Here is a 16,860-nt window from a genome sequence, read left to right on the forward strand (position 1 = left end):
ATTAGTTTTTTGGGGTTACAGGTTATGTAAAAAGTTTCCTGTTTACGACTAGCACACTATTGTGTGATGATATTTGCCGACTGTATGGAAGGCAGCGCTGGTTGCTATCAGCGTCATCACTGGCTCTGTCCCACTCTTTATTGGATTTGGGGAAGTTCACACTCCTGCAACCCCAGTGAGCATTGTATCTACACAGGAGCACATGTTAGCAGTGAAGCAACAGCTTCTTGGTCTTTGCCTGCACGTGTTCAGGCACTGTGAGCTATTATAGGTCAACCGTGCTTTGGCAGCTCTAAGAACCGAACACACAATCAATTGACTTTTGCCTTGGACTTTGCCTCAATGTTTTATGTATGTGGTCATCATGGCAGTCTCACCCAAGATTTGGGGTTTAAAGCAAATCAGCTGGAGACATTAAAAAGTCAACTGCATACAACATTTTCAACCAACTAGCTAGCTACAGATACAGAGATACAGAAAACCTGCAGTTTTCTTTAAGCCAACAAAATTGCATACTAGAAATTAAAAGCCGTTTCTTGGCCCATTACTTATGAAATTACTAATTAAATGTGTGAAACCTGCCATTGCCTGGGATTGTAGCAAAAGTAACTAAACACTCTAACCAAAGTGTCCTCAATTATTCTTTGAATGCTTTGTACTAGTGAAGTCATTATGAAGCTTTGTCTTGAGGAAATTATAAAATATACTTTAATGTGTGTGGATAGTTTTAGTTTAGAGCTCTGTCATTAGATGCTGGTTATAAAAAAACGTATTACAAGAAAGTTAAACCCCTTGTTCTCTCTGAACCGCGTCATAATGGTCTTGTGGAGGACTTCACTTTATTAGAGGTCACTCTGCATCCGTCAGCGGTCTGTTTTCTTGCTGTCTGGGGGGTTGAGAACATGCAGAAGGTTTGTCACTGGAATTGGGTGAAGGGCTGAACATTTGGGGGGGAAAGGAGGAAAAGTAGGAGGAAGATTGAGAGTAGGAGTCGGGGAAAAAGGGAACAGATATACGATTACTTACTGGCAAAACTCAAGGACAGCAGCAGCTGTTTAGATTGAGTGTTAGTCATCGGCCTCTCTTCCCTCTCTGTTCCCCCCTCCTCTCTTCCTCTGTCTCTCATGAGAGTGTTGTGAATAGCTACTGAAATAGAGCGCGCTGGAGCGTAAAGGGAAACGTGAAAGACGGCGTAGACAGAGGGGAGGGGGGGGGGTTGTGCAAGCAATGTGATACGGTGCCAGTGTGAGAAATGTGTCCACATGGAAAGATATGGAGTGAAAGAGTAAGAAAGAGTGACATGACAGAGACAAGGCCACACAGATAAGTGAAACGGAGAGAGAGAGAGAGAGAAAGAGAGAGAGCGAGAGAAGAGAGAGAGAGAGAGAGAGAGAGAGAAAGAAAGAGAGAGAGAGAAAGAGAGAGGGAGGGGTGGGGATTCAAGGAGAGAGCGAGGCGTACTCAGACTGAGAGTCTGAATCTGAGAGGAAGAAAACTGAACTGAGGGTTCACTGTTATTTCCCTGCCATACAATTATCCTCTACAGAAAGGATTTATCTTTTAGTTTTTTTACTCTCACACTGGATTTTATGGACCTTGGACTACAGAGAAGAAGAAGAGAAGAAGAACAATACTCATATCTTTTTTTTTTTTTTTACTTTGTGAGGATCTAAACAGATCTTCAAGATTTACAACTAATTCATAGTTCTGATAAAGTCAGCTGTGTGGGGATACTGGTTTGCCTTTGAAATGGGGTCTTTGAAGGAGCTACTTGTTCTTGGTAAGTTTATCAATGAGAGCACAGTGTGTGTGTGTGTGTGTGTGTGTGTGTGTGTGTGTGTGTGTGTGTGTGTGTGTGTGTGTGTGTGTGTGTGTGTGTGTGTGTGTGACTGGGTGGGTGTGTGGAGGTTGAAAAAGAAAAGAAAAGTAGAAACAGTATGGGGAAGTTTAGAAATGTACTTAGGTAAACTTAAGTTGATGTACTCTTGTTTTTGTCAAAAACACGAATATTGTTGTTTATATATATATATATATATATATATATACAGTATGTATATATAAAAAGCTCAGCCACTAATATGGCAACTATTGCCAGTGGTCACAACTGGTGAATTTGATAGTAGAAGGGGTTTTAACATTTTTAGAAGCTTAGTTCTCGGCCACATGGGCAGCATCAGAAGCGTTAACCCTGTCAGACAGTGAGCACTGCGCAGCCATCCTGCTGTGTGTGCTGCTGTGATGTACGGACGGAGGTCAGAGTAACTGCTGTGTAGTAAGAACCTCGGTCACTGGACAGTTAGAGCAGCAGCTCCTCAGGCAGAGAGAAACAAACCCAGAGCCTGAATGAGTTGTGGCAGCGTGCAGAGGTCTCAGGGCAAACCGTGACTCGCAACAGGAAGAATATAAACCTGTTTGACTAAAACACAAACATTGACAGGATGGGACGTTCAAGTTTGAAAGAGTGTTATTGAAGAAACACAAATTATCAAGCAGCTTTATTTGTCTGCTTTACTATTGATCAGAGTAAAATGAAGCCTTTGGGTTATAAGCAATCACAGTTGTTTTCATATGCAAATAAAAGTGGTCGCTCGTAGTGATGAATCCATCATAAACGATCACCCAACACTGCAGGTTCCTTTAGCGCAGGGTTGTCAAACTCATTGTAGTTCAGGGGCCACATGCAGCACAATTTGATCTCAAGTGTGCCGGACCAGTAAGATTACAGCACAATAACCTGTAAATAACCACAACTCCAAATTCTTCCCTTCGTTTTAGAGCGAAAAAGTACAAGTACATTCTGAAAAGGGCCGCATGTTTGACGCCCCTGCTTTAGCGCGACAGAGCATTTAAGCTTCTTACAGCTCAGGTTTTTTATTCGCTGCAGCAGGAGGAAACAAATATTGGAAGTTGGTGGAGACCAACAATAGAGATAAAATAGGAGAGTGAATTTTGGACTTTATTGAGTGGCCTGAAACGACTTTAACTGAATGTTAGTGTTGCTCTGTGTCTGCTGGATGCTAACAAACATGTTAACAATAACAACTTTAAAAGGTGAGAATATTTCAATGTTCACAACTTGCTGCTCTTATCCTACGAGGTGAAATCAGCAATGGCTTATAGGAAGCCCAGATTAAAAATACAAGAGGGGCTTATATTTAAAAAGTTGAAGATTTTGAACAATACTTGAACAATGTCCTTCAAGTTTGAAAGAGCCTGATTTATGACTATTCAACCAGGATTTATGACCCTTAGCACAGTACTGTGTCCAAAGATGTTTTTAGACAATAAAAGAGCCAGAACAGCCGGCATGATCTCTTCCTAAATTCATACGCTGCTAGATTTTCGAACACAAACTGGAGTCCATGGTTTGTTTTAATAGGTAATAAATAAAATGGTTATAGTCATTTTACTGAGCACCAAGGTATCAAAGCCATCTTTTTTTTACTCAGTGGTATCTTTTGAAAAGGTTAGCAGAAGCAAGTTTCCCTTCATTTTAAAAAAATGATTTGTAACCCATGACTACACAGTTTATGTTAGTCAGCTTGACTTTTGATCAGAGTAAAACATGCAATTGCTTTCATATGCATGCAACATAACACACAGAGGCAGAGACCAACCTCGGTGTTTGCAAAAGGCTACATTTGTAACTTTCACTTTCTATCAGGCCTAAAAGATAATGCAACAGGAAGAGGAACAGACCAGAAGACAGAAGAGACACACAGAGGACAGTTTATGTTACAGACAACTATTCTCATTCCCCGCTGCGCTTACTGGTGAATGAACGTCAGCTGCTAGCGGAGCACAAAGTCACTCTTTGTATGCTTTCAGGCTTTGTTTCTGTCCACAGTTATTTAGTTATAAAGTTAGACTCAGTAACACACTCACTGTCCCTGTCAAACTGGTTTTCCTAAAGCGATGTTACTGTGGGACATCCAGCAACAACAGAGGGCTCATTGTGATCGAGGGAGGGAAACACAAGACAGGGATTTGGGATTTTTCTACTTACATCATGTAGGGGGCACTGTTTTCTGCCTTACCATTGAATCTTGAGTCAGATAATGTGACTGACATTGTGTCTGCTATAGTGTGTGGGTAATCTGACAGGCGTGGGGGAGTGATGGGTGGAGTTTATTGGGAGGAAGATACCAATCAGACTGAAATGGACACATGCACATGACTTGCTCTATCATTTTCAGTCACATTGACCTTGAAAAAACATTTTGAGTTGTATACACTATTGGGAAGAGGATATTCTTAGCTTTCCAATGATTCTTAGCTTTCCAATGATATCTATATTGTTTTTGTTCTAATGACTTTGGCCATGATTTTGAGAAAAATACCTTCAAAGTTTGCAACTTATTCAAATGAATCATGAAGCACAAACACAGACACTATTCTGTTCTCCCTTCGTCACTTGCAAACATCAATGCATTGAACAAAGGCACTCACATACATGTGCACCCCCATAACCACATGCTTGCCCGTTCTCACGTGCACGCTCATCAATATACAATTTGAATTAAAGTTTAACTTGAGCACAACTTGAATACAGTAGGCAGTTTGGCACATATGTTAATTCAGATATAGAAGCTGCATATGAACATACAAGCCTTAGATAAATATACTATCCAATATCCAAAAATAAACATCAGAAATAACATCCAAATAGCAAAGATCTGCATGTTTAGCTGTCTTTCTCTAAAAGTGTTTATATCATTAAAAACAACCAAGGCACAAAGTCAAAGACAGTCCGGGCCTCATCCACATGTGATTTTAGGGGTACCAAAACACTGCCCTTAAATTATTATAACAATTATTAATTATTGGGTAAAACATGTAACTAAATATTAGCCACAGTTATTTTAAGAGGGGCTCCAGGGTTAGTATTATGAGGTCACTGTTCCCCCTTGCACCCTCTTAGAACTGCCGTTGGATTAGCTCTGATTCATGGACCAGACTGAAACATTGTTGGTCTATAACAAAGCTTAAAAACCTTGTTAGCTGACCAGGCTGTCCTCTCATAATGTTCAACTGTTTGTTTTTCTCGGATGAGGGAATGTCGCACGGAAGAAAGTGTGTGTGTTTGTGTGTGTTTGTGTGTGTGTGTCTCTGCTGTGTGTATTTCACAAGAAAACACACACAATACACACTGCTTATTGTAATGCTTCTGCCGTTAAGTTGCTCTGCTCGCCGCTTGTCATCATACCATTACAAGCGTCACAGCTGAATTCATCATCTGAATTCGACAATAATAGTTTAATATTCTGAAAGCCAAGACTTTGTTTATGTTTGAAATCAGACAAAAAACCGCCGCTCCGGACCCTATCATTCATTATTTCAGGCAGACGTAGCGGGGGAGGGGGAGCGGCGCTGAGTAGGAGCAGAGTTCACTGAGTTTGTCATCATGCCTTTACAAGCTCCAAAAATGTATTTATCGTCTGAATATGGAGTATAGACTGTGTTTATGTAAAATCAAGTAAGTAAAAACGATGAACTGTTGGTGGCACTAGAAAAAAAAGTCAGGGGACCACAAAAATCATTAGGATTCATCCTCTGTGGACCATGAATGTATGCAAAGATATTTCAGTCTGGACCAAAGTGTTGGACCGACTGATCTACCCACAGACAGATCCCTAGAGCCTTGCTCGAGCCACTGGAGTCACCTTTTGACATTTATATTAAAAGCATCATTGCTGGAAATTGTGTAATAGTTCAGCAGCAAAACTGCACGTGATTCTCATCTTTTAGTTTGGGGAACTTTTGTCATGTGTTGCAAGTAAATCAGCGCCACTGACGCTCTAAGAGGCGGGGGGCAAAAATGATAATAGGGCACCACCACTGTGCGCAGGATTACAATTTCTACTCAAGGGTTGCACCATAACCAGCGAAGCGGCTTTTGGAGCCAACTGGAGGATTACTTTGACTGTTCAAATGCCCTTTCTGGGAAGAACTATGCCCGGAAGTTTCCCATGAGGACCTGAATACAGTTTAAATATGGTCACAGGTGTGGTTGCTCTGATTTATTTGTCTTCCTTGGTACGGAGAGAACTCTGAATTTAAACTTAACAGCCTTTCTCTCTTTCTCCGCAGGATTATTGAGTATGCTGGGGCACTGTCGATCCTGTGGCGAGGGATTAAAGATAGAAGACAATGTTTGTGTTGGTAATAATCTGCCATGATCTCAAATGTTAACCATCGCTCTCCACTGTCTTGCTTCTGTCCACCAATGCCTTTATTGTTTCTTCTACTCAAGACAACAGCTCTCAGAAAGAAATGGTATTCCCATTATGCAACACCTCTTACTGAAGTTGAGCAGGAAAAGTAGCCTCTTTTTTTTTATGACATTCCACTTCTTTTTTCCATTTTAGGCATTTTAGCACCGCTCACATCCAGAGTGGATTGCAAAGAAAACAACAGTAGAAGAAGTTTAAATTCCTTACGATTTCAAGCAGCTACCAAAAAGAAATACAACGGACTGAGGAGCTAAAACTAAAGATTGCTTAAAATCAAAATGACAAGTTTACTATCTACTGACAAGAGTATGTTATTGTTTATTGACTTGTGAGATTTATCGCTGTAATTGTATTCTCTTTGCTTTATGTATTTTTTATCCCAATCCAGATATGGATGAGTGCAATGACACCCCAGGACCATGTGGGAAACACACAAAGTGTTTCAACACATATGGGAGCTTCTACTGTCAGTGTTTGCCGGGCTACAAAAACATTAAATTGCAGGTTAACTTCACGCTAGATGGACAATGCCAAGGTGAGTGTGTGCGTGAGTGTGTGTGATCTGTGTCTCTCTCTTGTGCAAACGGTCCAACTCATCTTCTCTTCTTCTATCAGATGTCAACGAGTGCACCGATACGATCAATGTCTGCGATCACGCTGCTTATTGTACTAATCTGATTGGGAACTACACGTGCACCTGCCATTCAGGGTACACCAAGAATAGCAGTGCCCGTGGAAAGTGCACAGGTGAGTAGTGTGTACTTGTGTGTGTCTACAGTTGATTGGTGCCGTGCTGCGAGTTCGCTGAGATCACAAGACAATTTGATCGACTGAATCATAGAAGTGGAAGTTGTCTGTCAAGTTCAGTGATGGAATAAAACTAAGTACATTTACTTAAATACTGTACTCAAGTACAAAATTGAAGTACTTGAAGTTACTACTGGTTACTGTGCAAATGAAGATATGATGTTTTCTTATAAATGAAACCACCTAACACAGGGGTGGGGAACCTGCGGCCTCCGGGCCGTATACGGCCCGCGAGACCATTTGATCCGGCCCTCGAGGTAATTCATAAACACACGCAAAATAATCCACTAGAAAACCCCCCCCAAAAATCTAGTCAGCAACCGTATAAAACGGGAGACTGACTGTTTTTCCTGGCCAAGGTAAGGTCCTTGAACACAACACGAGCGGAAAGTGTCATCACATGGTCACGCCATGTTAATAAAACGTATTAAACGAGACTGTCGTTGACATCGGTGAACGCAACGTGGCGAGTGTAAAACAGAGAAAGGTAGATGTGGAATGTCGCACTTTCCAGGAGAAATGGACGAACGATTATTTCTTTGTGGAAGTAAAAGGCCAGTGTGTCTAGTTTGTGCGGTGATGAAAACTAATCTCGAGCGTCATTACAGCACGAAACATGCCGAACTGCACGAGCTGAAAGGACGAGTGTGTTTGGATAAAGTTAACTCTCTTCTGCGGAGTTTGGCCCAACAAGCAGCTCTCTGCAGAGCGGAACTTAAAAACAGATAAATGTCCCCGTTGTGGGACAAATAAAGGATTGTTGATTTCTGATAAAACAGAAAGATACATGGATTGAAAAGTTGCTTTTTTGCACAGCATAAAAGAAAGGTGCAATGAATGGGCTGCGTCTTAATTTTGGTTTGCAGAGGTTATGAGTTCAATCATTAGTTAAAAAATAAAATGGCCCTTGATCGGAAAAAGGTTCCCCACCCCTGACCTAACAGAATATACAAGTACAAGTGAAAGAATGACTAACAAATTTAATAGGCAACTATTTTGATTATCATTTGTCGTACAAAAACATTTCATGGTTCAAGCTTAATTAATGAATTAATTAAATTAATTAAATTATTGGCTACACAAAACAAGCATTATAAAGATGTGGCTTTTGGCTCTGGGTAATTGTGACACCATTTCTCATTATTTCCCACATTTTTAGAACCAAACAATCAATCAATTAATTATTCAAGAAAATAATCAAGAGATTAATACATAATGAAAATAATTTTTGTAACTTTTGTGTCCTCTCTGCACTCCCTTTAAGAGGTGTTTCCTGCCCTTGCCACTATGTAGCGAGCATCATAGCCAAGTAGAGCGCCATTTTGTACCTGTATAAAGACGTCACGTCGTAGTTATGAGTCAGGTAGCTCATAGCTTCCCTCCACCTAAGGAACATTTCTGAAATGAAAAACTTCCTGTCCTTGGTTGATCTCGAAAAGGTCATACATGCTTTTGATTCATCATGATTCAACTATTGTAACTCCCTGTACTCTGACCTAAACCACAAGTTATCCTGCCTCCTGCCAGAACAAATTGCAGCTCTTAACAACATCTCACAACAAGTTCAGAACTGTCTCTGACATCCTTCTGCCGACAATGAAAGACTCACGCAGCCGTGCCTCTGGTTACATGGCAGAGATGTTTTGTCCATCTCCATACCTGCTATACTCAGATTTGTTTCAGACGTGTCACATTGATATCATTACCCATGAGGAATGTCAGTGATCACTTACTGTATGTCTCCGTTCCCTCTCCGCACACAGACATAGATGAATGCAAGGAAGCTAACATGGAAGAAGACCTCTGTGGAGTCAAAGGGACTTGTACCAACAGTAATGGGAGTTACTGGTGCAACTGTTCAAACGGTTACACCAACTATGGCAACACAAAGACGTCATGCTCACGTGAGTGTACACGATCCCTCTCCATCTCCATTACTTACTTTCATTTCCTCATATTAAGCCTTAACTTGTTCACACCCTCCTTAGGACAAACTTCGCAACACAGATATCATTGTAGTAGCTTTGCGTACTTCCTGTGTTGACTCATCTGATTCCAGATAACCTGTGTTGTATGTCTCACAGGATAAAGGGGATGCGTTTCTGTTCAGTGCTGCTGCTTTGCTGTGTAGATTTGTATCACACTCCTTTGCTTTCAATGCACACTGTAGTGAAGTATCAAACCGGTGAGATGATAATCTGATGTTTCGCTCCGTTCCATCTAGCACTCGACTGTGACCACTTCAATGGAGACGGTGGGCCTGCATCGGTAAGCTGCATGTTCAGATAAAAAAAAGATTTTAATGTATTCAACTCTTATTGAAGGTTTATTTGTGCATGGCCAGTTATCGTCCAGCACCGTGGGTTTTTATAAAGAACATTTTAACCAATTTCTTCTGTTTACTAGACCTCCCTGCAGTCCTCCCTTTAGCAAACGGAATAGTCTTATTATTCTCTCTGTCTCTCAGTCGCTCGGAGGCCTGGCAGACATTTTGTCCATGATGAGAAGCAGCTGTTTGGCTTTGTCTAACCCAAGTGCCGATAGTGAAGTGAAGACTGATGGAGAGACGCTACTGGAGGTCAGAGCTCCAGATACAAAACACAAATACACACATTATATGCAAACACATACAGTATTCTCAATCCCCACTCTCACATCCTGCAAATTGGACAGAAACTCTTAACAGCGGCCGAGGCCATCCTGTCCCCCGATCACATCGACAGCAGTGAAGAAGTGAGCGGACTGCTCGCGACGATGGAGGAAGCTATTATGCTCATTGGGCCACAGCTGAAAGACAACCATACCAAGAAAGAGACCACTGAGACAGGTAACACTGTCTATAAGCTCAGCTCACATTTGCATACTGTATTTGAATCATTAGAAACTCACAGGCCATTTCTATGGATGAGGATGTCTGCAAAGTTTAAAGGAATACTTCACCCACAAAATGTACATTTATAAACCAATCAACCCATGTTACCTTGAATTCTTAAATAAACTGTTGTTTTTTTCCGCATGCGGTGTATGAAGAATCCCAAAAACGGAAAAGATTCTCGATGAATTGAAGTAAATGGGGGCCACATATAACAGGAAAATGATATCAAAACATTCGTTTACAAACACAACTCGTGCAGTATAATCCAAGTCTCATTTATTGAGTTGTATGCTCACTACTTCCCAAACACACACAAAACCTTACTATTTAAAACCTTTGGATTTTTACCGTGGAGGCACGTGAGAAGAACATAGTTTTCTTTAAGGTAACACTGGTTGAGTTATTGATGTACAAATGGTCATTCTGTGGGTAGTATTCCTTTAATAAATGAAGGTGGGAAAGCTAATGTGAACTGTGCCATCTGAAATGAGTTATCTGTTCAAATAGAGGCAGCGATTGCAGTGCAAAGGGGAACGACTCCACCCACCGGACCGATCCATCTGACCAATGAGAATGCTACACTCGACACTGACTGGACAACAGCATCAGGGATAGAATCATACCCTGGTAATCTTTTCTTCTCTTCGGGAAAATTATTTTTAAAGTTTATCAATGAATACTATCATATTTCTTTTTGTCTTTTACAGGTTTTGCTCTGGCTGCGTTGTTGAGCTACAAGAATCTTGAGATATCTGTTAACCGGTCTTTTGAGAGTATCAAAGGACCTAAAAAAGATGGCGTGAATCCCTCCTTTCAGATCTCCTCTCGAGTTGTGTCTGTCGTGGTCTCTAATCCATCCACTCAGAACCTGGACCGCCCTGTCAACATCACCCTCAGACATCTACAGGTAGTCCCCCCTGTCCCACAGTCTTCTCAGTGTGGTCATACTTTTGGTCATAATGTAATATGAAGAAATAAATGAAACACAATGCCTACTTTTGACATGATGTATGGTTTTGTGCATAGGACACAGAGGAGTCGGCTGAGGTGAGATACATCTGTGCGTACTGGAATAAGAAAGGGACCTGGTCCACAGATGGTTTTTATCAACAGCACTCTAATGCAACACACACTGTGTGTACAAGTAAACATCTGAGCAGCTTCGCTGTGCTCATGGCACTCTACCCCATCGAGGTAAGAAGCAGACAAGGCAAACACAAATATAAGTGTTGTTGGGTAAAATGGCAATATGAAATAATGAAATGAAAGCAGTCTTGAAAAAGGAGACATGTCTATTATGCAAATCCTGAATGATGTTGTAAGTTTTAAACTTGGGATCTACCATGCCTTCTCTCTTAGCACACCTTTGGGCTCCAGGTGGTGACCAAGATAGGGCTGACCATCTCCCTGCTGTGCCTCATACTTTGCATCCTGACATTCAAGTTCTGCCGCTGCATACAAGGGACCCGCACCACCATCCACCTGCACCTCTGTATCTGCCTCTTCATAGCTGACCTCTTCTTTCTGGCTGGCATTTCACAAACTAAACCTGTGGTATGTTATGTTCGTGCAACCAAATAGTGACTTTATCTGCAAGCACCGCATTAATCTCACTAGTGACCTCGTCTTTACTAAGAAAGTGATTTGATTAAAGTATTTACAGTGGGTTTAGCTGTTCCACTCACCTTGCAGCAACATGCAGAGAGGCCAGTTAATAGCTCAAGAGGCCCTCCAGACATTTTCACACAGAGTATTCTTGAGAAGGCCGACAGTGTTGTTTGTACTAACTTCTAACTTCTCTTTTCTAAATTACACATAATTGTAATACCTGTGTCTTAATTAGTTGTTGAAAGTAACTGTATTTCAGGGAACTTGTACTTTCCACTTTATGCAACTTTATATTGTACTCCACAACATTTCACAATATTGTATTTCACAACATATTGTATTTTGTTTTTGCCAGCTACAGTTATTACTCAGATTGTAGGCACACTATGATCAGTTTATGCTACATTTTAATAGATTAAACCTTCCAACAGTAAATCAAGTAGTTTAATTTAGCACCGACCTTCTTCTCTTAAAATGTTGGTCAAATGTTAATGAATTATTAACGATTATGCAATAATATTATGCTACATCTTTCAAAACTAACTATCATATTATTAATGATAATGAAAGGCCCTAGTTGGTACTTATACTTTTAATACCTAAAAGTAATAATCTCGAAGATTTTCAATTCAATAAATGTGTTAAGTCACATCTATCGCGGAATGAGGTGACACAATGGTGATTGAGCCTGTGTCTTTGCATCTGTGAAGTGGGTATCTGCGGAAACTTCCCGGGAAAAATCAGATCAAACAAGATTTCTTGGAAGTGAGATCCAAAAACACTCCTGCAATTACATCTTAGAAATACCATTAGAGACCCAATTTCAAAGGGAAAACACATAAGAGACAATTTAGAGCCTAGAGTTAAAAGAGAAACACATGAAACAGGGCCCTAGGGGAAGGCAGTGAGCAGCAGATGAATCTTAAGAGTTTGGAAAACAAACATGGTCATGATAATTAAAAAAAAGCTATTCTTGATCAGAATCCTGCCTTTACACATTTAACTCCTCTGCTCCTTAATCTCTGATCTTGCCCATGTTATATTATTACAGGGCGGCTGCAGGTTTGTCGCAGCTATGCTCCATTTCTTCTTCATGGGTGTGTTTGCCTGGATGCTGTTAGAAGGAGTGCAGCTGTACCGTATGGTGGTCCTGGTGTTCAACGCCTCCATTCGGCCCCTGTACTTATACCTCACTGGTTATGGGACACCCCTTGTTATCGTCATTATATCTGCCATCATTAGACCACACGGCTATGGCACTGCCCAACAGTAAGTGTTACAGTATGTGTTTGCATACTTGATGTGTGAGAGCAATTACATCAGGTCATTACACAGACCTGCTGTTATCTATCTCAGTGACGTCAGGAAATGTGTTTTCCTTCTTCTCAAACTAGCTGCTGGCTGTCCCTAGAAAAAGGCCTCATCTGGAGCTTCTACGGCCCTGTGTGCTTCATCATCTTCCTGAACGTCTTCTTTTTCATTGTCACCGTCTGGAAGCTCGCGCAGAAGTTCACCAGCCTCAACCCAGACCTCTCCCAACTGCACAAAATTAGGTTAGTCTGTGTGTTTGTTTGCTTGGAACAATGGGGCTTAATGTGTGTGTCTGCTCTCGCTGTTGGGAAGTAATGTGACCCTCACCTACACCACTGCAAGTCAGTGCGTGTGTTGGCTCAATGGAGCAGCTTTGAGAGCTGAAGAATGCATGGATGGAAAGAATGTGAGAGTTTTGTGTGTGTGGGGGGGAAGGTAGCAAATGTTTTAGTACCAACTCTGCTCTTTAATGACGTGCTACTGAGGGGCTCCCCCCACTCCATCTATGCTCATTTTTCACTCCACATAGTGCATTTGCGAACAACGCTGTATAAACATGAGCAGCAGCAGCACACATTTGAAATACACTGGCTCATCAATTAGTGATGCTCAATTTAATCCAGGGCATTGGGAACGTGAACTTCTTGTGCTAAAGTCAAGGGAGACGTTTTTCAGAAAGCTCAGAAAGCATTCGATTATAATCAGAAGGTTTCTGCGGTTTCTGTCAGTGTCGTAGTATCCTTCCACGTTTCAGATGGGTTTCCTCAGGATCTGAGGGACTGAAGTTCAAACCTGGTGTTTTAGATGGTTACACTTTTACTATTCAACGCCTCGGTATCTTGATGTGAATTATATTGCTTGTTATTAATAGGAACACGATAATCACCAAATACTACAAAGGGTGGGCCCATGCAGAGTACGTCAATTATTTTATATTTACCGGTTTCTTCTCTTTTTCCACCGGCTCTCAGTAGACAGCGAACTGCTGCTTTGTGAAACACCATCCCCTTTCTTTCTCTTCCTTTCCACTCTTCAGGGGTTTCCAGACACTGCAATAGTAACTGAGTCATCCTTGTGTCTGCTCTTATGTTAATCTTTTCTTTCACTCTTTATCCTTCTCTGACCCCCCCCCCCCACTCATTTCTCCCCTGCAGAGCTTTCACAGTGACAGCTATCGCCCAGATGTGCATACTGGGTCTCATGTGGGTGTTTGGAGCCTTCCTGTTTCAAGAGGGCTCCACAGTGCTAGCATACATCTTCACTATCCTCAACAGCCTGCAGGGAGCGCTGGTCTTCATCATGCACTGCCTCCTGTCTAAACAGGTAGGATACAGCAGCTGCGTGTGTAGCTGAGTATTAACACAACAGATGAGACTATAAAATGTTAAACTACAAGCCGAAGTGTAACAACAAAGAGGGTAAGTAAGGGTTTTGAGCTGTGGATTTTCCCCCTGATGTTCTGCTGCCCTCTGCAGGTGAGAGAGGAGTACGCCCACTTCCTGTCCTGTATCTGCACACCACAGAAGAAGAGATACTCGGACTTCACCAGTACCAATCCCTCCAGTAGTCAGTCTCAAGTAAGTATAAAGTGACCTCACTCACTATCGCTCTCTCTGAGTCACAAACACTCAACTACTATGCTCAAGTACACTTTTGAGTATTTCCTTTTTGCACTACCTAATACTTCAACTCCACAACATTTCAGGTGGAAATGTACTTTCACTACATTTATCTGACGTTTACAGTAGCGTGTTACTTAGCAGATTCAAATTTAATATACACACATATGATCATCTTTAGCTCCACCTTGACCAACTATGACATAAAAAGGCAATTTACTTGATAATGTATCAACGACTTAATTTCAGTAATATCATACAGATATAACACTTATGCATACATTAACTTTTACTTGCTCTGGTGTGTTTTAACATTGTGGTATAGCTACTTTTACTTGAATAAAACCGTACTTCTTCTACAGCGGCAAGCATATTACATACAGTACATTGTGTATCATTGTTTCTGAACTTCTGCCGTTTGTGTTCATCAGGGTTCTCGGAGTGGGCAGCACACCGGAGAATCCCAAATATGAAGCGCTTCATCTTTTACTTTAGTAAAACCTCACACCTTTAACCCTATCTGGGCTAAGTTAACCCTGATTTTAAAGGTTTGGATCACTTCAAATAAACGCCTAGTCATTATTTAGCTGTCATGTCAATTGAAACTGTGTTTTACCTTTGTTGTACCACAACACCAATTGTTTAATAGTACAACTAATCAGAGTAATCAAGATAAGTCTGAGGGCAATTGGCCCCAATAGTTACATCTCAGGCCTTTCAGACCCTAATGAAGTTAAAGGGACCACATTCAAAAACCGTAAACCTGAATCCAGCGATATGATTAGCATCGTCTGCCAATCAATTGCATTATGGGTCAGAAAGTAGTCCTTTGAATGGGTCATTTTTGTCACAGCAGGCAATGACTTCTGATTATTCAGGAACTCTTTAAGTGTAAGTGAAGACATTTCAGTATCATATCGGTTCATCCAAAACATATCACAATCATACTATAAGCTGTATTACCTTTAGAGCGATTACAAGTAGAACATACATACTGTAGACTGATATAGACTATTTATTTTCAAGTGCAGACTATAAAGTCTACATTATGTAGGCTACAAGAAAATATGAGTGATGCTTTTTATGTTTAAAGCATGAGCAATCAGTTTGCGCTGGATTTTTCTAAATGTTTTATGTAAAAAATAAGGGTGGGTGTGCCTTTTGTTCAAGGGAAATACCAATCAGAATATCTGTTTCCATATCTGTTACAATACATACAGCATGTTGTTAACATACTGTATGTTGTAACGGCAAAGAAACTGACTGATGATGCAAATGTCCCACGACATGCCTCTGATGTTCCCTTCATGTTCCTGCAAATCCCACGTGGGCTTGTATAAGGATTTATGTCTGTTGTTTCTTGATTTTAAACAAAGTAAGTGATTTTTTTTTTTTATCACTTGTGGCTTTTAAAAAAATAAATATTTCTTGAATAGCTATTACGCTGGGAGCTTTTATCACTGGTGCATATGAAGATACATATTCTTTCTTTTTAATGAGCAAACTAAAAAACAAATCCAACATAAAGTCCCTTGAGAAGTGCACAAACAGGGACCCACCCTTCGGATAAGCCTGTAGCTTCCTGCAATCAAACTGTGTTTATGGAATTAACTTCCATTTTGTTGTCATGTTTTCTTATTATAGCTATAGCCTACAGTATACACATTGTTAGTGACTGTAAGGTATCACATCCCTGAAATGAGAACTGCAGCTGTTTTGATAAGGTCTAAATGTGGGAGTTGTACAGACCTGTGTTTGTTCATGTTATTGCACTTTTCAATTGTAAATCTGATAATCCAGCACATCTTCACATGGTGCATGTGATAATCAAGAAGACTTGAGGACCAGCCTCACCTCCAGAACCTGAACAGTTTACTTGTTGTAATAAAGCTGTCAATTATATATTTTTATATTTTCTACTTCATAGAAATTCATCAGAGACAAACGAGAAAATAAATTGGGAATCTTAATCAATCTTTTTATGTGATTGGTTTGATCCCGTACCTTTTGTTTATATTTAAATTGGTTCTCCCTTTCTCACCTACGAGCCTGGTTAAGACCATGTATGTGTTGGTTTTAACAACTAAACTATTTTTAGGTTCTTACGTGTAGCTGCACTTTTTATGATCATCGATACCTTTTATTCATGCATTGTAACATTTATTTTTATGTGAAAAAGCTAAGTGCATTATGCAGCATTTTGTGAATGTAAGATTCTTATTATTAGAATAGGAGTTCTAGTTTGAAGGTATATGAACTTATTTTTCTACTTTGTTTTGTATGTTGTTTGGTATTGTTTTCTTTAGAATATGCAACACAAGTTTTATTAAAGCTTCTATTTCATCGGAAAAATGTGTGGTTTATTACTATTAGTACCCAGAAGATAGATAGATAGATAGATAGATAG

General features: G+C 40.5%; 1 protein-coding gene across 2 annotated transcripts; it reads left to right on the plus strand.

Annotated features, from left to right (window-relative positions):
• The first annotated feature begins 1,233 nt into the window (after nucleotides 1–1,233).
• Nucleotides 1,234–16,805, plus strand: LOC115009275 (CD97 antigen-like). Of its 2 annotated transcripts, none has more exons than XM_029433201.1 (17): nucleotides 1,234–1,780; nucleotides 6,091–6,162; nucleotides 6,622–6,768; nucleotides 6,849–6,980; nucleotides 8,804–8,944; nucleotides 9,265–9,308; nucleotides 9,508–9,618; nucleotides 9,714–9,867; nucleotides 10,423–10,542; nucleotides 10,623–10,822; nucleotides 10,942–11,109; nucleotides 11,275–11,469; nucleotides 12,575–12,792; nucleotides 12,918–13,076; nucleotides 13,989–14,157; nucleotides 14,310–14,411; nucleotides 14,885–16,805. In XM_029433201.1, the coding sequence occupies exons 1-17, from the start codon at nucleotides 1,750–1,752 to the stop codon at nucleotides 14,924–14,926; spliced, it is 2,205 nt and encodes a 734-aa protein (XP_029289061.1). In that variant the 5' UTR covers nucleotides 1,234–1,749; the 3' UTR covers nucleotides 14,927–16,805. The 2 variants fall into 2 exon arrangements, with proteins under 2 accessions (XP_029289061.1, XP_029289143.1); XM_029433283.1 differs by having other exon boundaries at nucleotides 1,236–1,780; nucleotides 6,091–6,276; nucleotides 6,369–6,768.
• The last annotated feature ends 55 nt before the right edge of the window (nucleotides 16,806–16,860 follow it).

Source organism: Cottoperca gobio, chromosome 1 (genome assembly GCF_900634415.1).
Source record: "Cottoperca gobio chromosome 1, fCotGob3.1, whole genome shotgun sequence".
In the NCBI taxonomy this organism is placed as follows: domain Eukaryota; kingdom Metazoa; phylum Chordata; class Actinopteri; order Perciformes; family Bovichtidae; genus Cottoperca; species Cottoperca gobio.